This window comes from Ylistrum balloti, unplaced genomic scaffold, assembly GCF_031769215.1.
Source record: "Ylistrum balloti isolate Yb309-2 unplaced genomic scaffold, AGI_CSIRO_Ybal_v1 Utg369982, whole genome shotgun sequence".
In the NCBI taxonomy this organism is placed as follows: Eukaryota; Metazoa; Mollusca; class Bivalvia; order Pectinida; family Pectinidae; genus Ylistrum; species Ylistrum balloti.
In genome coordinates, this window is record NW_026782069.1 from 197,430 (window position 1) to 223,982 (window position 26,553).

Genomic DNA, 26,553 nt, shown 5'->3' on the forward strand with positions numbered 1-26,553 from the left:
GACTTAGTTCTTGTGTCCTCCAAAGGATCATAGCTGGTTCACTGGTTATTCGGATTCATAAAGTGATAAAACCATCTCTCAAGGTCCATTTAGGTGCATTTATACATGGATTAACAAGTTCTGTATATTAAAGGTCAGTAAAGTATTACAATGATAGGTGGATTAACAAGTTCTGTATGTTAAAGGTCAGTAAAGTATTATATTGATAGGTGGATTAACAAGTTCTGTATGTTAAAGATCAGTAAAGTATTACAATGATAGGTGGATTAACAAGTTCTGTATATTAAAGGTCAGTAAAGTATTACAATGATAGGTGGATTAACAAGTTTTGTATGTTAAAGGTCAGTAAAGTATTACAATGATAGGTGGATTAACAAGTTCTGTATGTTGAAGGTCAGTAAAGTATTACAATGATAGGTGGATTAACAAGTTCTGTATATTAAAGGTCAGTAAAGTATTACAATGATAGGTGGATTAACAAGTTTTGTATGTTAAAGGTCAGTCAATTATTTCAATGACAGGTGGATTAACAAATTCTGTATGTTAAAGGTCAGTCAATTATTACACTAATAGGTGGATTAACAAGTTCTGTATGTTAAAGATCAGTAAAGTATTACAATGATAGGTGGATTAACAAGTTCTGTATGTTAAAGATCAGTAAAGTATTACAATGATAGGTGGATTAACAAGTTCTGTATGTTAAAGGTCAGTAAAGTATTACATTGATAGGTGGATTAACAAGTTCTGTATGTTAAAGGTCAGTAAAGTGTTACAATGATAGGTGGATTAACAAGTTCTGTATGTTAAAGGTCAGTAAAGTGTTACAATGATAGGTGGATTAACAAGTTCTGTATGTTAAAGGTCAGTCAATTATTACACTAATAGGTGGATTAACAAGTTCTGTATGTTTAAGGTCAGTAAAGTGTTACAATGATAGGTGGATTAACAAGTTTTGTATGTTAAAGGTCAGTCAATTATTTCAATGACAGGTGGATTAACAAATTCTGTATGTTAAAGGTCAGTCAATTATTACACTAATAGGTGGATTAACAAGTTCTGTATGTTAAAGATCAGTAAAGTATTACAATGATAGGTGGATTAACAAGTTCTGTATGTTAAAGATCAGTAAAGTATCACAATGATAGGTGGATTAACAAGTTCTGTATGTTAAAGGTCAGTAAAGTATTACATTGATAGGTGGATTAACAAGTTCTGTATGTTAAAGGTCAGTAAAGTGTTACAATGATAGGTGGATTAACAAGTTCTGTATGTTAAAGGTCAGTCAATTATTACACTAATAGGTGGATTAACAAGTTTTATATGTTAATGGTCAGTAAAGTATTACAACGATAGGTGGATTAACAAGGTCAACAATTGTCAGAAATTCAATCAGCAAGTAGTCTAATACACATTCTTGGTCCTCGTCAAGTGTTGAGCTTACTGCTGTGCTGACACATTGAATCAAAGGGAAGTAACTCTGGGAGATGAGAATGTCTACTACAAAGAGCAACCTGGAAAATGTGCTTTAAGGTGTAGATAGCGGATCCATATAGTTTTCTGAGACCAGATAATCTCCATAATGAGATATCAAAACATCTGTCATAAGAAATCATCATCATATCAGCTCAATAGAAACAAATGGTTGTTGAAGACCGGCTAAATACTTTTATACACAATAAATAAACCAAAACACTGCTGCTGGCATGAAATTTTTTATGTCTTTCAAAACAAGCATTTCATCAGCAATTCAATGACTAATAGTAACACTCTGGAGTCAAGTATTCTGTTCCTTAACTTTGTCTTCATGGAAAACTTTCAAATGTTAATTCAAAATACAAAAACGAAAAAGATAATGCTACAATAACTTCACACCCAGATCATATGACCAGATTTCTGTTTTAATATGTAACGAGATTCAAAGATATACCCATAGCACTCCTGCTCCTAACTACAACATTTAATCTCAACACCAAATAAAACCACAGAGTCAAGAAACATTTCTCACAAAACATTGTGTGTACTAATCTATTTACAATAAATGTATCGAATTCCTGTGAGGAAAATGGCACCAACATTGATTAACCAGGTTAACTTTTTTACAAATATTTACAGGTCGTCTACACTGAGAACCTCGTTCTAACAGATGTTGAATACTTGATTTTAGTATCATATGAGCAACAGAGTCACTTTATCACAAATATTTACACTGAGAACCTAGTTCTAAAAGGGACTGATGTTTTACTGGAATAGTCCTAAACCAAAACCTGTAGTCCTGGGGTGGGACATGTGTTTTACTGGGATAGCCCTAACTGTTGTATCCAGGATAATATTCTGGAACCATTGATTGGAGAAAACAACATCTGTTAGAACAAAATCAGTATATGGAGTCAAAATATTATGCTTTTAAGAATGAAAAAATGCTCTTTCTACCACCAGGCAGATGTAACTACAGACATAACTTCCCATTTCTAAGGATACTCATCTCTAAGCATACTCATCTCACAAATAACATACAACACAAGCATATCAAACGAGACTTAACAAACAAGCTCTTAAAATACTCATCTCACACACAACATTTGATGCAAGCAAATCAAACAAGACCTAACAAATAGTCTTATTTCATCAGTAGAAGAGTGTCACATGACCTTCATAAAATCTAGTAGTCTATGATGTTATGGTTTAAGTAAAATGATAAATTTTCTTTTCTTTCCTGCATCATATTTACTCTTGCAAGACTAAAATAAGGTCACATTATGAAATTTCTTGACATGTCAGAAAATTTTCCCTTCTGCACTGATTTTATTTTGTCTTTCGAGCTGGGGAATCCATCCCTTATTGTGTTACATGCAGTGCATAAAAAACTGTTCCGCAACAGACATCTAAAAGTCTTGCATGAGGCGCTCCCCTATGTAACAATCATAGCTACTCAAGTTTACTCAATTGCACAACAAATACAACTACATGAACAATAGGTAGCAATTTTTCTGCACTAGTAGTACAGTTAGTCTGTAAGTTTTCATTTACTAAAAGTCAGATCAAATACTAAACAATATTATAAAAAAACTTCTCACATACATGTTTTCAGCAGAATTATATTTGCTGGAGTTAGTGAAAGATTCTTCCATAGACAAAACACTTCATCACACTCATAAAGCAATTCCAGCAAAACATTTACCAAGGTATTTGACCCATTGATTCCAAAACAAATATCCATGGTTCTACTTCTTGCCTATTACTTAAAAGTTAAGTATCAATCTAACTTTATAAGAAGTACTTGTACCCCTATGCAAAACTCTGGGTTAGGAAAGATGTTTTACTGGATTAACTCTTAAAATGAAACAATATTTAACACAAACAATCATGATGAATTGGCTTGAAGAGCAGATGTTGATAGAGACAGACTTGGTAACTATAAAATTACTGTTTACACATCGCAATTAATAGATTTTCAACAGATAACAGTTTAAATATCTAACACACTGGAAGGGATTGAAATAGACTTCAGTTAACACACAGAAGAAGTATGGATAACAAATTTTATCCTAAGGGCTGAGACACTTTGTTCCTCTAATGCAAGCCAGGATCTTTTGCTTTCCAACTTGACCCTTACTAACCCAAAACAGTAACAGAAACAATTAATGAGGAATATCTTAACCACTGATATACATGTTAAAAATGATAATTACAGAAATGGTTCACTTTCAATATTGTAACATGACCCTGAAAACTCTCATACATTATTTAACTGTTAAGTGATTAGCACTATTACCTGCTGGTAGAGCCAGGACCGAGTCCTTAGCTAAAACAAAAAGTATAAATCAATCCTCGCACAGCATACACCTAAAACACTGCAAACACCTATCCACACACAGTATCCTCAAACAGGGCGTAAACAAATTTAGATACAATGTTGAGACAAAATTTAAATACCACAAACTACTATCATAATATGAATCAATTATGTCTAAATTAATTTGTTCATAGACCAACTTTGTTATCTTGAAGCCGACATGATCCTGAAAACTTTGGGGTTATGTATTTGAGTTTACCATCACTAAGATAGAGCGATTATTTTATCAGGACCAGAGAAACACTGAATTAAACGGAGACCTCGAGTTATCAGAGTTTGAGATAGTGAAGTTGGACTGTAAACAAATTAACTAGCATGTTTTTAAATCCTTCAGAAGTTGTGCTTTTATTTGATGTCTGAGAACACCACATAACATTGGTCAAAATAACAAATATGTAAGTCAGGGATCTCCTTTCTAAAAAATTGGACATTATAATCAAATTATAATAATGACAACATCTGCTAGCAAATAAATAAACCACCAACGTTCATTACTATTCATCTTTCTGGAAGGCTAGATGCAGAGAAACTGGAGGGCTATGTCCAAAGTGATTTACTCGTTAAAATTTAAAACGAAAAAAAAAAGTCTAAGTTTAAATTATTGTATGAAAAACAGCTATAATTTAGCAGTAGAGATAGAATCGGCTCCGGCAAACATTTATTTGAGAAGAAATATCATACTAGCGCTCTTTGCACTAATTAAGTGGCTCTAAAATATCATAGTGGTACTGGGCTTTCTGTATGTTAATAAAAAAGCAATTATTGTGATTATATGAATTCCTCGTCTTTATATGTTAAAAACTGATATTACTCTAAAATTTGATTGCACCAAAGTAAGTATTTTTACGTTATGTTGAGAGATTGATGAGGAAATAATTTTCCCAATTAACACTCATGCTTAACAATCTGTTAATTATACACTTTTTTATCAATTGAAACAATACAGACCTGACTTGACTCCAAAGCGTTACAAAAGACATAACTAAGCTGTACATTTCACATCACCGGAGATCTTTTGTCTTATATGAACAGAATGTTGACACCAATCATAATTATCAAGACAAAATCTGGCTGTCTCCTGAGTTTGTAGGACATTACGCAGTTTAAAAAGTTAAGCCAAGATTTTTTATATCACATTTCCAGGTCGTTAAGTTTTCCGATGACCTCATCAATCCAAAGCCATCCAAGATCTGTTGTAAGCTACACACAAAGGCCTCTAATGTTTCCATGCATGGTTCACTAGGTCTTCTACAAGTCTCCTCTTCAAAATGGACTTCAAATGTTCTGGTGATTCTCCATCAAAAGCTGCTGTGTGTGGTTTGTCATACAAAATTACACACTTCTTTAAGAACAACCTAATCACTCATCAATTTCCACATGACTGATGTCCTAGAAAATCATCCCATACAACTTAATATGACCTAACTTTAACATAGTTAGACAGTCTATAATAAAGTGAATTAAATAGATACAGACTATTCTACACCCACATAACTTCATAATAACTTGTAAATGTGATAAAAACTATGGTTAATAACATCAGCTGTTTGCATTTCCAGGATATCAGCCAAATTTCCAACTATGCTAAATACATCATATCAATTTGAACAGTGACGAGGGGATACAAAGCTTGTACAGGAACTTAGGGGAATGCAAATTGATACAAAATATATAATTAAAATGTTTATTTATCATGGAATCTCTGTCAATAAACATTCTCTCACTCTAAACAATAACAAAACATCAATAAATATACGTCAGTTGTTGTCTTTCTGATGATTTAGTATGGGTAACGGAATTTGTCACCAGCAAACTTGGCATTGGCACCAAGTTCCTCCTCTATGCGAAGAATCTGGTTATACTTGGCCAATCTCTCGGACCTACAGGGAGCTCCAGTCTTTATCTGTAAAGTCAATAATCACACAATCAGGGAATTGTTCTATGACCAATTATCTGTTTGTAGACTTAACTTCCCATCAACAGAAAGTGTCATTTTTAAAAGGGTCCCCTTGTAATGGCTACCTCACTGAGCAGCATACAGTAGGCCTGTAGCAAGCCATTCAAAGCAATTAGCCAAATGACACAATCACAACACAGACAATTCATTTCTCAGCAGCCGGAGAAACACAAACTGCCAAGGGTAGGGAGTGTAGAACTATGCATGTTGGGTCTTCATTGAATTAAGCTTGCTTTAAAGATCAAAAGTAATCCAGAGAACTGATTGATATGGTCAATGTTTTGTAAAGTACACATCAGATACATCTCTAAAATAAATATGACCTGATAAACTCTATTAAAGAGTGAATGAGACCTCTTGTGATAGACTCTCTACTGAAAAGTGAATTGGACGTCTCCAGATAACTCCACACCAGGAGCAAATTAGATATCTCTGATAAATTCTAAAAACTTGTCATTCCTTCCAGTTTTAGTGAGCTTTTTGTACTGACCAACAGAATTTCCTGTTGGAGGTAAAACTCCCGTTTTTTTGCCTTTGATCCAAGTCCTAATAGACAGCCATGGCTACAGAATTGTAGAAGATAACCTAAATCAAACTAATTCGGGGATTAACTGAAAGACGTTCAATCATTATCATAATCTAAGTAAAGATTAATTTAATCCTAATATAAGTTAAGAATTCTTACATCTTTATTCTAGAAAAAGTCATACTGACAGAAAAGTAACCAAACATTTTTACCTGTCCTGTACACAGACCAACCACAAGGTCAGCGATGAATGTATCTTCTGTTTCACCACTCCTATGTGAGACCATCACGCCCCATCCCTCTTTCTTGGACATTTCCCACCTGATGTAGCAAGGTAAGATACATTATCAACTCATGAAAACATGTAGGTAGACCTGGTTTAATCAAACTTAAATTTCTAAACACGATTCTATTTCTTTTCATTGACTTTGTAATGCTGCTGGAACATCTAAATAGAATTATTTCTCTACCAAGAGTTCAGGTTTATAATGTGTAAAAAAAAAGTTCAAAAAGAGAGCCTCATAATAAAAGCTTTGCCCATCAAACAAATACCTGCATATCGAAAAGATTTTTGTTATTTGTAATTTATCTCTCAGTAAAAGGTGAAGATTCCCCCTTACTCTGTCAATAAAAGCTTACCAGACACAACTGTTTTCACGAAAATGAATTTTTGTTCTTTTTCTTTTTTTGTAAGCAATCAAGGTGATTTAAGGTTTTAGAAGCAATGCTCATGGTTTGCAATTTATCCTTATCAAGATGAAATCACATGACTGGTCATGTGCAGCCAGGCAGAGAGACAGAAAGAGAAGGCTCCATTACTACATTTTCATCCTATACGGACAGGTGATTCAATGATCAGAGGACCTGATTCAACAGTGGAAAAAAAACTCACTCTGTATCCTTAATCAAGGTGTAGAAACTTGATGTTATGATACAAAAGAGTAAATATGAACCAAATTTGATGAAAGATTCTCAAGATATATTAATTCAGGACAGAAACATAATAAAGCACTCCTCCCCATATAAAAGATTCAGCTTTGACAACTTACGCCTTGATGGATTCCATGACACTTCCGATCTGGTTGACCTTGAGTAAGAGTGCGTTACAGGCCTTCTTATCGATGCCATCCTGGACACGCTTTGGGTTGGTCACAAGCAAGTCATCACTGTAAAAAACATGCTTAGTTTTATCTTATGTTTCTAATAAATGATACATCGATGCCAAGAACATCAATTATTTTTCATTATTTCAAGAATAGTCATGTTGTACAAAAACATATTGAACAAGACATCACTGTAGTGCTGTATAGCAAACAAAGCCTATCAGCAGAACAATGTTAATTTGAAGCCTGGTTTACATCAATGATTAGTCTAATTAGTACAGTAATCAGGGAAACACCTGCCAACACTTCATCATTTTTTCTTTTTCCTTTACAAAAAAAAAAAGCCCCAGACTTAAATTCACCGTTATAAGCATGAATCATATCTTAAGCACAAACATAAAAATCCAGCCGATCTTTTATTTTCACTCTACTGGCAAAGAAAGTGTCCCTGTAAACAAAAGATTTCATGACCTATAGGTTAAATAATAACTTGAAGTTTGCCTCATTCTTACCCAACAATTTGGATTTCTTTACCAACAGCTTCAGTCATCTTTGTGTATGCTTCCCAATCATCTTGGTCAAATGGATCCTCAATGGATACAACAGGGAAGTCTTTGATGAATCCCTTGTACACATCTGTCAATTGATCAGAGCTAATCTGAAAACACATAACATATATTATTGTATGCTGTAATGCTACAGGATAGATAAAGAGCACTACCAATTCTATACCGAGTCTGACAAACAAGTGAGGAGGGGAATGAGTCTGACAAACAAGTGAGGAGGGGGAATGAGTTTGACAAACAAGTGAGGAGGGGGAATGAGTCTGACAAACAAGTGAGGAGGGGGAATGAGTCTGACAAACAAGTGAGGAGGGGGAATGAGTTTGACAAACAAGTGAGGAGGGGGAATGAGTCTGACAAACAAGTGAGGAGGGGGAATGAGTCTGACAAACAAGTGAGGAGGGGGAATGAGTCTGACAAACAAGTGAGGAAGGGGAATGAGTCTGACAAACAAGTGAGGAGGGGGAATGAGTCTGACAAACAAGTGAGGAGGGGAAATGAGTCTGACAAACAAGTGAGGAGGGGGAATGAGTCTGACAAACAAGTGAGGAGGGGAAATGAGTCTGACAAACAAGTGAGGAGGGGGAATGAGTCTGACAAACAAGTGAGGAGGGGGAATGAGTCTGACAAACAAGTGAGGAGGGGGAATGAGTCTGACAAACAAGTGAGGAGGGGGAATGAGTCTGACAAACAAGTGAGGAGGGGGAATGAGTCTGACAAACAAGTGAGGAGGGGAAATGAGTCTGACAAACAAGTGAGGAGGGGAAATGAGTCTGACAAACAAGTGAGGAGGGGAAATGAGTCTGACAAACAAGTGAGGAGGGGAAATGAGTCTGACAAACAAGTGAGGAGGGGAAATGAGTCTGACAAACAAGTGAGGAGGGGAAATGAGTCCGACAAACAAGTGAGGAGGGAGAAGAGTGTCAGCTATGTTGATTCTTTCATACGTCAGATTTATTTCATTGATGGTAATTAAATAACAGGTAATTAAGGACTTACCAGACGTCCCTTAAAGCTGTTTTATTACAATATAGGTAATTAAGGGCTTACCAGACGTCCCTTAAAGCTGTTTTATTACAATATAGGTAATTAAGGGCTTACCAGACGTCCTTTAAAGCTGTTTCATTACAATAATCTACAGTGATTTAAGAACTTACCATAGTCTAATATATTAACGTTATAAAGAAATATAAACTTACTTTTAGTTTGTCATCACCATCCTTGGTCTTAAAGTCAAGGTCATATTTGCCATCCTTGAAAAACTCAGAGGCAGCTACATCCATGCCAATTTTGACCTTGCCAGTATAGCCAGCCTTTTCAATAGCATCAGTCAGTAGATTCAGTCCTGTTCACATTTAATAAAAAAAACATATCATACCAACAGTATGTATCTTGACCAGAAACAGTAAGTTTGGTTAATGCTGAATGGGAAGGCAGTCAGGAAATCATATTTTTTTTACACATTAAAAATAGACAAAGTGCAATAACTATGAAAATACACAACCACAAAAAATTAAATAATCGTAAATAAAATACTGTCAAACTTTGATGTTTCCAAATTCAAAGGACTGGCAAAAAAACTTTGATACATCAAGACTTTGAATCATTCCTGGTAGGCTACATCCAGCTCAAGGTTCATTAAAATTGTAGGATTAGTAAAGGGGTTAGTTAGTAGAATTGATATTGATAAAATTCCGGACTAGGCAAAAATTTTGAATCACCAAAGTTAGATTAAAAGAAGTTTGACTTCAGCAAGTGAAGTAACTCTATGAATATCTTTTATATAAGTATTTCCCAGTCCCAGTATCCTTCAAAGTTAGTTAGGAACTAGGTGCCATGCATAAATTACCCAGACACAAAGAAACAACCTGTAAGGAATGATATTTTTGTATCTACACACCTGAGTGAAATTCAAACTATGTAGAAATTTTCTTTCAATGACAATTTTCTATCGTTTGTCTCCAAATACTGCTACAGCTGTGTTTGATACCTGTTCATTTAACAATGGCAGGAGTAAAGAAACTTTCCTTTTAATTGAAGTCTCTAATGAATGTGGATGCCATTTTGGATTAAAATACTCATTGAAAGGAAGATGGACATGTAATAGTTATCATTTATTTCAATGCCTTCACTAAGATTAAAACTCAGGAGACCTCTGACTTACAAGTCTAATGCTCAACCGATTAAGCTAAAGAGAAGTTCTCTGCTGCTGAGCAGTATATTGTGGTTAGTATTTTGCAAGGGTAACATACTCCCCCTCAAGGAAATAACACATCCTCAAGTTTCCAGGGGTTACATCCAAGTCTGCGGGACAATGCTAAGTATATTCCTAAGTGGCTAGTATTTGCCAGGGTTACAAACTCACCCTGGAGTTTCCAGGGGTTACATTGAAGTCTGCCGGACAATGCTAAGTATATTCCTAAGTGGCTAGTATTTGCCAGGGTTACAAACTCACCCTGGAGTTTCCAGGGGTTACATTGAAGTCTGCGGGACAATGCTAAGTATATTCCTAAGTGGCTAGTATTTGCCAGGGTTACAAACTCACCCTGGAGTTTCCAGGGGTTACATTGAAGTCTGCGGGACAATGCTAAGTATATTCCTAAGTGGCTAGTATTTGCCAGGGTTACAAACTCACCCTGGAGTTTCCAGGGGTTACATTGAAGTCTGCGGGACAATGCTAAGTATATTCCTAAGTGGCTAGTATTTGCCAGGGTTACAATCTCACCCTGGAGTTTCCAGGGGTTACATTGAAGTCTGCGGGACAATGCTAAGTATATTCCTAAGTGGCTAGTATTTGCCAGGGTTACAAACTCACCCTTGAGTTTCCAGGGGTTACATTGAAGTCTGCGGGACAATGCTAAGTATATTCCTAAGTGGCTAGTATTTGCCAGGGTTACAAACTCACCCTGGAGTTTCCAGGGGTTACATTGAAGTCTGCGGGACAATGCTAAGTATATTCCTAAGTGGCTAGTATTTGCCAGGGTTACAATCTCACCCTGGAGTTTCCAGGGGTTACATTGAAGTCTGCGGGACAATGCTAAGTATATTCCTAAGTGGCTAGTATTTGCCAGGGTTACAAACTCACCCTTGAGTTTCCAGGGGTTACATTGAAGTCTGCGGGACAATGCTAAGTATATTCCTAAGTGGCTAGTATTTGCCAGGGTTACAAACTCACCCTGGAGTTTCCAGGGGTTACATTGAAGTCTGCGGGACAATGCTAAGTATATTCCTAAGTGGCTAGTATTTGCCAGGGTTACAAACTCACCCTGGAGTTTCCAGGGGTTACATTGAAGTCTGCGGGACAATGCTAAGTATATTCCTAAGTGGCTAGTATTTGTCTGGTCACAGACATTTCTAATTACTATGACATTCATACTTCATACCTTCTTCATTTTCTAGAATGTTGGGAGCAAAACCACCTTCATCTCCAACATTGCATGCTGTCAATAAAAGTCATAAAATATAAATTCTAACGGTAAAAAAAACGCTGTATTATCAGTGAGTTCATACACAGTAGTTATCCCTATAATAAAAAAACAGGCAGAAATTTTCTTGATATATCATTATCTAACAGTTATATAACTAGTAATGCTAGGGCTCAAGTTGATGATTTTTAGACTAACAATCATCATATCTCAAATATTAACATATATAACCGTCTCATTATTTTTTCTTTCTTTTTTGTTGACTAGTTTTTCATTTTAATTCACATTTTTGTATTTTACACAAGAGTGTTTATAGACATAAATCACAACTAAAAAGCAAGTGTTATTCAATGTGATTTCATTCTGATATAGGGACCTTACCATCCTGTCCATACTTGGCTTTGATAACAGCCTTTAGATGGTGATAGGTCTCTGAGCCCATCTTCATCGCCTCCTTAAAGGAACTTGCTCCTACAACAGAACACATAAATCATCTACAATGTATATCTATTTAGAATTGTGTATCACAGTCAATGACATATCTTATATTTCACATGTAACATGACCCATTTCCCTTTAGAATATATATAGATCGTACACTGATTTTTTATTTTTTGAAGTGGTTAAGTGTGACTTTTCACCCTTTGAGTGATGACTACAAAAATTTTACCACTACTTTATCTTTCTATATAGCACGGATAAGAACATGAGAACATGATAGAGAAAAACATATTAAAAGTATTTACACCGCACATAAATCCTTTACTTGTTAAGGTATAAGACTATTGTTGGTGCGTTCAATAGTATGCCAATCGTGTTCAGTTTTCACTGCACCGAGGTATTTGGGCTTTTGATGAGTAATGAAACTGGTCAGGTTTTACGATGGAGCAATATGGTTGCCACACTAATGCAAAGTTGTTTTATTTTGCCGGGCTAATACAACATAGGCGTCCCATTTTGGGCTAGTTCACAAGGATCAAATTTCACACATGTCTATTGATACATGTAAACTCACTAATAAGAGTAATTCATTATTTGACTTGATGCTTAATTTCTACTTTGTACTTAACAGGGCACTATCCTTAATGACCGTGAGTAGAACAAAAGTAAATCCCAGACAAATAACCAACCTGTGACGAGTAACAATTAAGTAATGAAACCATCAGGTTTAACAGTAGAACAATACAGTTCACACACTATACAGACAGCATGGCTGTGGATTACCTACCTGTCAGGTTTAACAATAGAACAATACAGTTCACACACTATACAGACAGCATGGCTGTGGATTACCTCCCTGTCAGGTTTAACAGTAGAACAATACAGTTCACACACTATACAGACAGCATGGCTGTGGATTATCTCCCTGTCAGATTTAACAGTGAAATAATACACCACACTATACAGACAGCATGGTTGTGGGTTACCTCCCTGTCAGGTTTAACAGTACAACAATACACCACACTATACAGACAGCATGGCTGCGGATTACCTCCTTGTCAGGTTTAACAGTACAACAATACACCACACTATACAGACAGCATGGCTGCGGATTACCTCCCTGTCAGATTTAACAGTGAAATAATACACCACACTATACAGACAGCATGGTTGTAGATTACCTCCCTGTCAGGTTTAACAGTAGAACAATACACCACACTATACAGACAGCATGGCTGTGGGTTACCTCCCTGTCAGGTTTAACAGTACAACAATACACCACACTATACAGACAGCATGGCTGTGGATTACCTCCCTGTCAGGTTTAACAGTACAACAATAGTTCCCACACTATACAGACAGCATGGCTGTCAGGTTTAACAGTACAACAATAGTTCCCACACTATACAGACAGCATGGCTCCCTGTCAGGTTTAACAGTACAACAATAGTTCCCACACTATACAAACAGCATGGCTGTGTCCTATCTCCCTGTCATTTTGTACAATTCACCACACTATAAAGACATCATGGCTGTGTCCTACCTCCCTGTCAGGTTTAACAGTACAACAATTCACCACACTATAAAGACATCATGGCTGTGTCTTACCTCCCTGTCAGGTTAAACATTAGTGCAAAACAGTTCCCACACTATACAGACAGCATGGCTGTGTCTTACCTCCCTGTCAGGTTTAACAGTACCACAATACACCACACTATACAGACAGCATGGCTGTGGATTACCTCCCTGTCAGGTTTTGCAACAATACACCACACTATACAGACAGCATGGCAACCTCCCTGTCAGGTTTAACATACAATAGTTCCCACACTATACAGACAGCATAGCTGTGGATTACCTCCCTGTCAGGTTTAACAGTGCAACAATACACCACACTATACAGACAGCATGGCTGTGGATTACCTCCCTGTCAGGTTTAACAGTACAACAATACACCACACTATACAGACAGCATGGCTGTGGATTACCTCCTTGTCAGGTTTAACAGTGCAACAATACACCACACTATACAGACAGCATGGCTGTGGATTACCTCCCTGTCAGGTTTAACAGTGCAACAATACACCACACTATACAGACAGCATGGCTGTGTCTTACCTCCCTGTCAGGTTTAACAGTACAACAATAGTTCCCACACTATACAGACAGCATGGCTGTGGATTACCTCCCTGTCAGGTTTAACAGTACAACAATAGTTCCCACACTATACAGACAGCATGGCTGTGGATTACCTCCCTGTCAGGTTTAACAGTACAACAATAGTTCCCACACTATACAAACAGCATGGCTGTGTCCTATCTCCCTGTCATTTTGTACAGTTCCCACACTATACAGACAGCATGGCTGTGGATTACCTCCCTGTCAGGTTTAACAGTACAACAATACACCACACTATACAGACAGCATGGCTGTGTCTTACCTCCCTGTCAGGTTTAACAGTACAACAATAGTTCCCACACTATACAGACAGCATGGTTGTAGATTACCTCCCTGTCAGGTTTAATAGTGCAACAATACACCACACTATACAGACAGCATGGCTGTGGATTACCTCCCTGTCAGGTTTAACAGTGCAACAATACACCACACTATACAGACAGCATGGCTGTGGATTACCTCCCTGTCAGGTTTAACAGTACAACAATAGTTCCCACACTATACAGACAGCATAGCTGTGGATTACCTCCCTGTCAGGTTTAACAGTGCAACAATACACCACACTATACAGACAGCATGGCTGTGGATTACCTCCCTGTCAGGTTTAACAGTACAACAATACACCACACTATACAGACAGCATGGCTGTGGATTACCTCCTTGTCAGGTTTAACAGTGCAACAATACACCACACTATACAGACAGCATGGCTGTGGATTACCTCCCTGTCAGGTTTAACAGTGCAACAATACACCACACTATACAGACAGCATGGCTGTGTATTACCTCCCTGTCAGGTTTAACAGTACAACAATAGTTCCCACACTATACAGACAGCATGGTTGTGGATTACCTCCCTGTCAGGTTTAACAGTACCACAATACACCACACTATACAGACAGCATGGCTGTGTCTTACCTCCCTGTCATTTGTACATTTGCATTTGATGAAAAGAAAATGGTTCTTTCAAACTTTATTTTACAACAACTATGAACTCAGTTTTAAGCTAGTATTAATCACTCTTATTGGACTAGATGGAAGCATGGGAGAAGTCTTACTGTGGGAGGAAACCAGAATACCTGGAGGAAACACACATGGCTGGGAAGGTGACCCCATAACCTTTCACTTCGGGGCTGGGAATCAAAGTGTTTTACCACTGCTCCATCCCAGCACCCAGAAAATGATTGCATGGTCTTAGTGATAATTATAACATATTTATCTGTATTCTTTTGTCTTTTTACTTATATGGTAATGTAAATATGAAGCTACTGAATGATGTCAAAGTTGGAAATGTATCAAAGCATTAGTCATTCCCTGCTCAAAGCCAGAAGATACCTGTTTCACTTTTTACCTGTAGGAAGAATCATAAACTCCTGCATGGCTAGTTTGTTGCCAGCATGGGATCCACCATTGATAACATTGAGGGCAGGGACAGGTAAGATCACTTCCTTGTTTCCTGCTAGGTCAGCAATGTGGCGATACAGAGGAACTCCCTGTGAGGAATAATTTTATAATGACTTCACATTCTATGTATCACTAAATTTGTTTCGAGGGACATAAAATTCTTTCCAGAACTAAAAATTGTGTTTCCAAACGACAGAGTATGCGTTCTCTAACAACCTTATCAAGATCATGGATATTCAGACTACTAACATTTGGAAAATTTCCAGATGTTTCTGAATTCTATTGCTATTCTCATGCCATCAATCTTAAAATCTTTTAAAATCTAAAAAGGATGCAAACCAGGATGTATGATTTTAGTCTTGAATACAATGTTACCTTTGCAGCAGATCCAGCTCGACACACAGCCAATGATACACCAAGGATAGCATTAGCTCCAAATTGTGCTATTTTCCAAAAGAAACCATTAACCATGATCAACAGAAGTAATTATAATATCTGATGAATCCTAATTTGCATCTAAGGCATTCAAAATTAGCAAAACAGTCAACTACATTAAATCATACTACAGAAATATTTGTAAATGTGTGTATAAGCAAATGCAATGTCTACAGATGTATGAAAATAACCTGATTTTGAAGATGGTTTATTGCTTTTGACTGTACTCAAGGACTTTGTTTACATACTGGGTTTAAAACTAAATATTCAATGTGTGTGATTAGGGAAGCCTGCCTCATGCCATCCAGAGCCAGTCATTTAGAGATGTGTGTGATTAGGGAGGCCTGCTGCATGCTATTCAGTCAGTCATTTAGAGATGTGTGTGATTAGGGAAGCCTGCCTCATGCTATCCAGTCAGTCATTAAGAGATGTGTGTGATTAGGGAAGCCTGCCTCATGCTATCCAGTCAGTCATTTAGAGATGTGTGTGATTAGGGAAGCCTGACTCATGCTATACAGAACCAGTCATTTAGAGATGTGTGTAATTAGGGAGGCCTGACTCCTGCTATCCAGTCAGTCATTTAGAGATGTGTGTGATTAGGGAGTCCTGCCTCATGCTATCCAGTCAGTCATTAAGAGATGTGTGTGATTAGGGAAGCCTGCCTCATGCTATCCAGTCAGTCATTTAGAGATGTGTGTGATTAGGGAGGCCCGACTCATGCTATCTAGAGCCAGTCATTTAGAGATGTGTGTAATTAGGGAGGCCTGCCTCATGCTATCCATTCAGTCATTTAGAGATGTGTGTGATAAGGGAGGCCTGCCCTCATGCTATCCATTCAGTCATTTAGAGAGGTGTGATTAGGGAGGCCTGACTCATGCTATCCAGTCAGTCATTTAGAGATGTGTGTGATTAGGGAGGCCTGCCTCATGCTATCTAGAGCCAGTCATTTAGAGATGTGTGTGATTAGGGAGGCCTGCCGCATGCTATTCAGTCAGTCATTTAGAGATGTGTGTGATTAGGGAGGCCTGCCTCATGCTATCCAAAGTCATTAGGGTAATGTGTCCTTCTCGAGGACACAATCAAGACAGCACAGATAGGTCAGTTTCTAAACTCCTTGAGTACTACAAACCATTCTGAGTTGAGATTGCACCACACAACTTATGTTTTCACCTGAGAATGCATTGCTTAACACTTTACAGACTGAGTTATTGAAGACTTATTTTGACTACAGTTACTCTGTCTTGGGTGAAAATGTTCTAATTCATTGGACCTACCTGTAGAATGAAGAGTGGATCATTTTATTGTTGGAAAGGAACAAACGATTAGGCATATAGACCAGGCATACTTACACTTTGATTCAGTACCATCCAAATCAATCAGAAACTTATCCACCGCAAATTGATCTTTCACATCATGTTTTGCCTGGAAAGTGGAAAAAAAGGCGTTTTGTTAAATGTTGGTCAGGGCAATAACAACTGAAGCAAAGATTAAAACAAGCTGAAGCTACAAAAAGTAAGATTATCATTCACCTTCAGAGTTTATACTCTTTATACTCTTCAGTAGATATTATTCACCTTCAGAGTTGATACTCTTCAGTAGATATTATTCACCTTCAGAGTTTATACTCTTCAGTAGATATCATTCACCTTCAGCGTTTATACTTTTCAGTAGACATCATTCACCTTCAGCGTTTATACTCTTCAGTAGACATCATTCACCTTCAGAGTTTATACTCTTCAGTAGATATCATTCACCTTCAGCGTTTATACTCTTCAGTAGATATCATTCACCATTCACCTTCAGAGTTTATACTCTTCAGTAGATATCATTCACCTTCAGCGTTTATACTCTTCAGTAGATATCATTCACCTTTAGAGTTTATACTCTTCAGTAGATATCATTCACCTTCAGCGTTTATACTCTTCAGTAGATATCATTCACCTTTAGAGTTTATACTCTTCAGTAGATATCATTCACCTTTAGAGTTTATACTCTTCAGTAGACATCATTCACCTTCAGAGTTCATACTCTTCAGTAGACATTATTCACCTTCAGAGTTCATACTCTTCAGTAGATATCATTCACCTTCAGAGTTCATACTCTTCAGTAGATATCATTCACCTTCAGAGTTTATACTCTTCAGTAGATATCATTCACCTTCAGAGTTTATACTCTTTATACTCTTCAGTAGATATCATTCACCTTCAGAGTTTATACTCTTTATACTCTTCAGTAGATATCATTCACCTTCAGAGTTTATACTCTTCAGTAGATATCATTCACCTTCAGAGTTTATACTCTTCAGTAGATATCATTCACCTTCAGAGTTTATACTCTTTATACTCTTCAGTAGATATCATTCACCTTCAGAGTTTATACTCTTTATACTCTTGAGTAGATATCATTCACCTTTAGAGTTTATACTCTTTATACTCTTCAGTAGATATCATTCACCTTCAGAGTTCATACTCTTCAGTAGACATCATTCACCTTCAGAGTTTATACTCTTCAGTAGATATCATTCACCTTCAGAGTTCATACTCTTCAGTAGACATCATTCACCTTCAGAGTTCATACTCTTCAGTAGATATCATTCACCTTCAGAGTTTATACTCTTCAGTAGATATTGTTTACCTTCAGAGTTTATACTCTTCAGTAGATATCATTCACCTTCAGAGTTCATACTCTTCAGTAGATATCATTCACCTTCAGAGTTCATACTCTTCAGTAGACATCATTCACCTTCAGAGTTTATACTCTTCAGTAGATATCATTCACCTTCAGAGTTTATACTCTTCAGTAGATATCATTCACCTTCAGAGTTTATACTCTTCAGTAGATATTGTTTACCTTCAGAGTTTATACTCTTCAGTAGATATCATTCACCTTCAGAGTTTATACTCTTCAGTAGATATCATTCACCTTCAGAGTTTATACTCTTCAGTAGATATCATTCACCTTCAGAGTTTATACTCTTCAGTAGATATCATTCACCTTCAGAGTTTATACTCTTCAGTAGATATCATTCACCTTCAGCGTTTATACTCTTCAGTAGACATCATTCACCTTCAGAGTTTATACTCTTCAGTAGATATCATTCACCTTCAGAGTTTATACTCTTCAGATATCATTCACCTTAGATATCATTCACCTTCAGTTTATACTCTTCAGTAGATATCATTCACCTTCAGTGTTTATACTCTTCAGTAGACATCATTCACCTTCAGAGTTTATACTCTTCAGTAGATATCATTCACCTTCAGAGTTTATACTCTTCAGTAGACATCATTCACCTTCAGAGTTTATACTCTTCAGTAGATATCATTCACCTTCAGAGTTTATACTCTTCAGTAGACATCATTCACCTTCAGAGTTTATACTCTTCAGTAGATATCATTCACCTTCAGTGTTTATACTCTTCAGTAGACATCATTCACCTTCAGTGTTTATACTCTTCAGTAGATATCATTCACCTTCAGAGTTCATACTCTTCAGTAGATATCATTCACCTTCAGTGTTTATACTCTTCGGTAGATATCATTCACCTTCAGAGTTTATACTCTTTATACTCTTCAGTAGACATCATTCACCTTCAGAGTTTATACTCTTCAGTAGATATCATTCACCTTCAGTGTTTATACTCTTCAGTAGATATCATTCACCTTCAGAGTTTATACTCTTCAGTAGATATCATTCACCTTCAGTGTTTATACTCTTCAGTAGATATCATTCACCTTCAGTGTTTATACTCTTCAGTAGATATCATTCACCTTCAGAGTTTATACTCTTCAGTAGACATCATTCACCTTCAGTGTTTATACTCTTCAGTAGATATCATTCACCTTCCGAGTTCATACTCTTCAGTAGATATCATTCACCTTCAGTGTTTATACTCTTCGGTAGATATCATTCACCTTCAGAGTTTATACTCTTTATACTCTTCAGTAGACATCATTCACCTTCAGAGTTTATACTCTTCAGTAGATATCATTCACCTTCAGTGTTTATACTCTTCAGTAGATATCATTCACCTTCAGAGTTTATACTCTTCAGTAGATATCATTCACCTTCAGTGTTTATACTCTTCAGTAGATATCATTCACCTTCAGTGTTTATACTCTTCAGTAGATATCATTCACCTTCAGAGTTTATACTCTTCAGTAGATATCATTCACCTTCAGAGTTTATACTCTTCAGTAGATATTATTCACCTTCAGAGTTTATACTCTTCAGTAGATATCATTCACCTTCAGTGTTTATACTCTTCAGTAGATATCATTCACCTTTAGAGTTTATACTCTTCAGTAGATATCATTCACCTTCAGTGTTTATACTCTTCAGTAGACATCATTCACCTTCAGCGTTTATACTCTTCAGTAGATATCATTCACCTTCAGTGTTTATACTCTTCAGTAGATATCATTCACCTTTAGAGTTTATACTCTTCAGTAGATATCATTCACCTTCAGAGTTTATACTCTTCAGTAGACATCATTCACCTTTAGAGTTTATACTCTTCAGTAGATATCATTCACCTTCAGAGTTTATACTCTTCAGTAGACATCATTCACCTTCAGAGTTCATACTCTTCAGTAGATATCATTCACCTTCAGAGTGAGTTCTTTTTTAATACAGACAACTTACACATTATCCTATATTGTTTGATTCTCCAGTATTCTTAATTGTTATGTACATATACCTGTTCATCAAAATATTGTTATATACATATACTTGTTCATCAAATTATTGTTATGTACATACACCTGTTCATCAAAATATTGTTATATACACCTGTTCATCAAATTATTGTCATGTACATACACCTGTTCATCAAAATATTGTTATGTACATACACCTGTTCATCAAAATATTGTTATGTACATACACCTGTTCATCAAATTATTGTTATGTACATACACCTGTTCATCAAAATATTGTTATGTACATACACCTGTTCATCAAAATATTGTTATGTACATACACCTGTTCATCAAAATATTGTTATGTACATACACCTGTTCATCAAATTATTGTTATGTACATACACCTGTTCATCAAAATATTGTTATGTACATACACCTGTTCATCAAAATATTGTTATGTACATACACCTGTTCATCAAAATATTGTTATGTACATACACCTGTTCATCAAATTATTGTTATGTACATATACCTGTTCATCAAATTATTGTTATGTACATATAGCTGTTCATCAAATTATTGTTATGTACATATACCTGTTCATCAAATTAAACATCTCAATTTTTAATCTGTAAAATTATTTTCCTTAACAAACTCTAGAAAACATTGATATTTAGCAACATTTACATAAATGCCACAATTAAAATAAACTTATTCCAACAAATACTGACCGCAACCAGGGCTGGACCAATAACGTTGTTGACATTGTCTACAGCCTTGGAGACACCTAAAAATAAAAAGGTATTATTTGCACACAATACAATAATTTTAAATACTCAAATATCAACACTCTCATTAAAGATCCACAACATCACAATTATCTACTGTTGTTCTGATGATGTCTCTCCCTTAACATGTAAACAACACTGTCATTAGATTAGGATAAAAAGGAGAACCTTCTGTGTTGGACTCATTCCTATTTAGTGATATTACCTGGATTTACCCCTCGTGAGGCCTCAAGTAAACACTCATATCTAGACATTGTGAGACATTGTGCCTTCATCCCCTTCCCCCTCCAAGTGATTTTGATAAGAATTATATTATTTGATCTTAAAGAGGATATGGTCTAGAAAATAATGAAATCTCTTGAAGTATGTCTCATTTATTCATCAGGTTTTTTTGCTAAGAATGGATGGGTGGATGCACAGAAGGACAAACACACTGGGTGTGATTACTGGGTAAGGTGGCTAGGTGTACAAAAAACAAAACACTTAATCCATGATTTATTATGAATAAATTGTTTAAGCACCTGTATCATCAGTATGTTTGACTGAAAAGCATTTTGAAAGCTAAAGTATAATATACTTTCACATGTACCTTTCCCATGGTATTCTGTTTTGACCTTGTCTCTCAACTCCAGAGCCTCGTAGATACCTGTGGATGCACCGCTGGGTACAGCTGCCCTGAATACCTGACCTTCAATGGAAAACCAACCTCTGCCAACTTAATTTAAATCTTTTGACATTCTGATAATGTTAAGTTAACTGAAATTGATTTATTAAAATAAAGGAAAAAGTATTTAAAACACTTGCATATTTTTTATATTTGTCTTTAACCTTTTATTTTGATTTGATGCTATTTCATTTTGGATCACTGTTTATTTCACCAGTTGATAGCCCTAATGACCTTTTTTGTGTTGACAGGCCTTTAAGATCGTAACAATAATAATACTTGTATATGTCCCCATTAGATCCCACCTCTCCTCCCTAGGAAGGTCAGGTGCACTTTTTGTAAAACAGGGACTGAGACCAACTATTCATTCAAAATTGATTCCCCTTCACCTAAAAATGTTTCATGCCAAATTTTGGCAAAATCCTACCATTCCTGCAGGAGGAGTAGAATTTTAAAGATCTTGCAAAATTTTCCCTTTTGGGCCAGACCCCTCAGGCTCTAGTGGGCCCAGACCCACTATGTATACAAAATTGGTTTATCTCCCCATAGGAAGCTTCAGACCAAATTTAGGCAAAAACCTTCAGGCCAGGTAAGCTAAAACCCTTGACAAGCAGGCCTACTGCCACATTGGAAATATAGACAAAGAACAAGGCCCAATGTCATTTAACTTTATTACACATTCAGAAGTAAGCCCAGTTAAGGTCATGTTGCATTAGGACCTTGCCCACCAGGTATATATTTTATCAAACATATAGACATTGATGCATATGCATCATCACATTTCGTAATGTGACACCTGCACAAATGCGACAACAATAAGATATGGGTTTCCTACTGTATGCTTGAGTTGGCCTAGACTTTGCTAAATTGTCTGCAATGAAAAACTGGCTAACTCAACAGCCAGAATCATATTTTATAAAGCTATCCCATTTCATTGATATCCTAAGTCCTGTGATATAATTTGTGATAAGTATCAATCAACATGCCCGAGTTGATTGCAATCAACCATTTATAATTCATAACATCCTGTAATGTTGTGAAGATGCCAGCCTAGTGGTGAACCTACTATTAACGGTAACCTCTACTTCCACTGTTGGGTTTCCACGACTGTCAAAAATCTGTCGAGCATGGACCTTGCTGATGTTTGCCATGATGAATCTGAAATGAAATTTGAATTAAACAGCTGTTGTACAATTATTACATTGCAACTGTAATCCTGACAAATACTAGTTGCAATAAACTGCTCTGCTAGATAAAACTTCTCTTTAACTGTATCAGTTAAACATAAGACTTGTATGCCAAAGGTCCCAGTTCAAATCCCCTCTGTTACACAACATACAGTGATGATAATCAATGGAAATGACATCTCCAAGGACTGTTGAACTTTCCCCCAGGATCATCACCTGCAGAAACTGAAACTTCTTATCTTATCTACCAAGGTATTTATGACTTACATGCAAGGAGACAATATAAATATCTGGTGACAAATTCCCATTTAGCTTATTAATTGAAAATTCTGATAGTTAATAACAATCAATTGTAGTTACATAAACAAGAAGCCTAAAGGGCCTGTATCGCTCACCTGGATCTTTATGACCAACAGTATTATATCTGTGTATATGTTCCACGTTTAACATATTTCACCCCTGTAACCTTGACTATGGTTCAAGGTCATTTCTTTTTTCAAAATATCTTGTACTTCATAAAAGGAACATACTGGCCAAATATAATGATTCTAGGCTTTTCCATATTTCAGAAGAAATTGTTTAAATGTTTTAACACACTTGACCCCTGTGACCTTGGTCAAGGTAATTTCTTCTAGCAAACTTTGTAGGACAGCATAAAAGCTACAAAGTAGCCTAATATAATGATTCCAGGCCTTCCAGTATTTGGGGAGAAGACATTTAAAGGTTTTAACACATTTGACCTCTGTGACCTTAAATATGGCCCAAGGTTATTTTTTTTTTTTGCAAACTTTGTTGGGTTTCATCAAAGGAACCTTCCCGTCATATATAATGATTCTAGGCCTTCCGGTATTTTGGAAGAAGTCGCATAAAGTTTTTAACAGATTTGACCTCTGTGACCTTGAATATGGGTCAAGGTCATTTCTTTTAGCAAACTTTGTTAAGCTTCATCAAAGAACCTTCCAGCCATATATAATGATTCTAGACCTTGCAGTATTTTGGAAGAAGTCGTTTAAGGTTTTAACACATTTGACCTCTGTGACCTTGAATATGGGTCAAGGTTATTTCTTTTTGCAAATTTTGTTGGACTTCATCAAAGGAACCTTCCAGCCAAATATGATAACTACATCTTTCAGTATTTCAGAAGAAGTTGTTTAAATGAAAAGTTCTTTGGGCCAGGTGAGCTAAAAATAATAATATTTTTTTTTAATAACTATTGTTGACACTATATTAACACTATGAGTTGACAAAGATTTTTACTGACAGGCCTCCATCTATATATGAAATTTACATACATGCGCCAAAGGGTGTACAGCAGTGGACAAATTATCAATATGGGGAAACATATAAGTTGAGTGATTACTGTAAACCACATTGAACTGGAATAAGAAAAACAGTCTCCAAAAACCAGCTGTGACAGGTAAATCCACTTTATCCAGCCAGGATTCCTGGATTTTCAGTTCAGAATAAAATTACTCTAAGTCATGTTGTAGTTGGTCAGTTTAAGTTGAGCTTGTTTCATCATAATTTTCAAAAATTCATATTATTTGTTGATTTCAACTTAATTCTGAGTTTGTGTTATATTAAAATTAAATGGTTGATTAACTTTTTTCTCTTTGTATTTACACTTCTAAATTCCAATAGGGATGTATCAAATTTAAAAGAATTGAATCGTGGTTTCAGTATAGAGATACATGGCAGATCTATTGAGAGCTTGATATGGCATAAGGAAGTTCCAATAAAGCCTCTTAAATCAGAAGCTGTTATGTTGGGGTTCAAGATTGAAATTTCATTCATCATGATCCACAGTTTTGCTGTTGTAACAGTTGAAACATGCAATTTCATTAATTTGTGAGCAAGTGATCCTATTTTGCTTTGTTGCATATCTTGACAGTCTGGTAATCTTGGACAATCAAATAACTCAAATGTCAAACCCTGTATGATCTAGCACTTGACTCTGCAATGTTTTGCTTCATTAAAATTACATTGAACAGGTTTGCGATAAAACCAATACATCTTTGGCTTACAATATACAGATGATTTTTCACTGCTGTACACATGTCTGGTAGATGTCATAAAATGCTTTTTAAAAAATCAAAACACACAAAAGGAGACAAGACACATATAATATCTAAACCAGATTAAAAAAAGGTCAAATACATATTGTATACTTTGATAACAGTTTTGAATTAAATAAACCAGATTATGCATTGCAATCCATTGGACAGCAACAAAATCATGCACCAGAAAGTGAATCTATTTTAAGAATGTATTAACCTGTGATTTTGTGACAAATGGTTTAATTGTTGTTTCTGGCAAAATTGATGAGTGGTACTGGTTTACTATGACTAGTACTACATTATTATGATTTTTCTGGTGCATTATGTATCCTTTTGTGTCAATTTTACCGACAAAACTGATAATGCTGGCATTCAGGGTACAGTATGTACTGCTGGCTTGACAAATTGTTTTCATAGAAAATTTCAAAGACTGTATTTTCAACAAATGACAAAAACATACAAAAATGCCACTTCAATGAATATTTCTGCGATGAAAATGTTGTGTCCATGTATTGTAAGAATTACTACATTTCCCATCATAATGACCGGGTCCCCAAACACTGATTGATCTCAAAAAACATCCGTCATCTCAACAAGTCAGAATACTGACTACTATGGTAAAATTTCAGTGATTCAGTGTTAGTTCAGTATGTAAACGAGAAAAAAAAACAAAAAATGCAATTTTCGTATATTTTGGAAAAGCACTTATGACTCACCAAAGTGTTCAAGATCTAATCCTCAGAGAGGAAATATAAAAGGGTGTGATGGAGTTCCGGAGCATCCTTTCAAACCCAACTTTGTTTTTGAAAAAGTCATAATATTGCTAACGTTATCTTTTCTATCAATTTTGCAATGACATCTTTTCAGGATTTATAATCTTACTTGTTTGTAGACGTTTTTGGTGCAACCGTGTCTTCTTGCGAGTGATCACACTTCAGTCATGAAGCCGAGTGCAGGTGACCGAATGACAAGGTCGGACACTTGAGGTTCTCCTCAAGGTCACAGACTATCAACATTGCATATGAGTTAAATGACAGTTGCTTCAAAAAGCATTTTTCCACATATGAATAAGCTGAAACAATTATTATACTGTTATATTGTGTGCTGTAATTATTATCTTCGATAATAATAAATGTTAACGAGCCCAAAATACCTTGTTACGTTCCAAAGCCGGTTCACAGACGTCTTGATTAAGATGGAGGAAGGCCGACGACCAAATTTGGAATAACTCTCGAAAGCTCTCGGACGTTTTCTTAATCGTTATGAATTCATCAAAGATCTACCGAACGTATATAGCCTCCAAACTGACATTCGCGATTAATTCATTAT

The 26,553-nt window shown here is 36.0% G+C and overlaps 1 protein-coding gene across 2 annotated transcripts; it reads right to left on the minus strand.

Annotated features, from left to right (window-relative positions):
* Positions 1-1,699: 1,699 nt before the first annotated feature.
* LOC132547834 (enolase-like) lies at positions 1,700-26,446 on the minus strand. 2 transcript variants are annotated; one of them, XM_060211638.1, is made up of 14 exons: positions 26,378-26,446; positions 23,047-23,138; positions 21,906-22,004; positions 21,260-21,315; positions 17,235-17,307; positions 15,826-15,893; positions 15,398-15,539; positions 11,809-11,898; positions 11,386-11,442; positions 9,202-9,347; positions 7,952-8,097; positions 7,386-7,502; positions 6,549-6,657; positions 1,700-5,756 (listed from the first exon to the last, which is right to left on the minus strand). In XM_060211638.1, the coding sequence occupies exons 2-14, from the start codon at positions 23,129-23,131 to the stop codon at positions 5,634-5,636; spliced, it is 1,311 nt and encodes a 436-aa protein (XP_060067621.1). In that variant the 5' UTR covers positions 23,132-23,138; positions 26,378-26,446; the 3' UTR covers positions 1,700-5,633. The 2 variants fall into 2 exon arrangements, with proteins under 2 accessions (XP_060067621.1, XP_060067620.1); XM_060211637.1 differs by lacking the exon at positions 26,378-26,446 and adding an exon at positions 26,107-26,205.
* Positions 26,447-26,553: the final 107 nt, after the last annotated feature.

Coding starts and splice junctions, on each gene's coding strand:
- LOC132547834 (XM_060211638.1), bottom strand. CDS start 23,131: ATGGCAAACATCAGCAAGGTCCATGCTCGACAGATTTTTGACAGTCGT. Junction 17,308..21,259: donor TTGGTCCAGCCCTGGTTGCG/GTCAGTATTTGT, acceptor TCCACTTTCCAG/GCAAAACATGATGTGAAAGA. Junction 11,899..15,397: donor GTTTATGATTCTTCCTACAG/GTAAAAAGTGAA, acceptor GTTCTGTTGTAG/GAGCAAGTTCCTTTAAGGAG.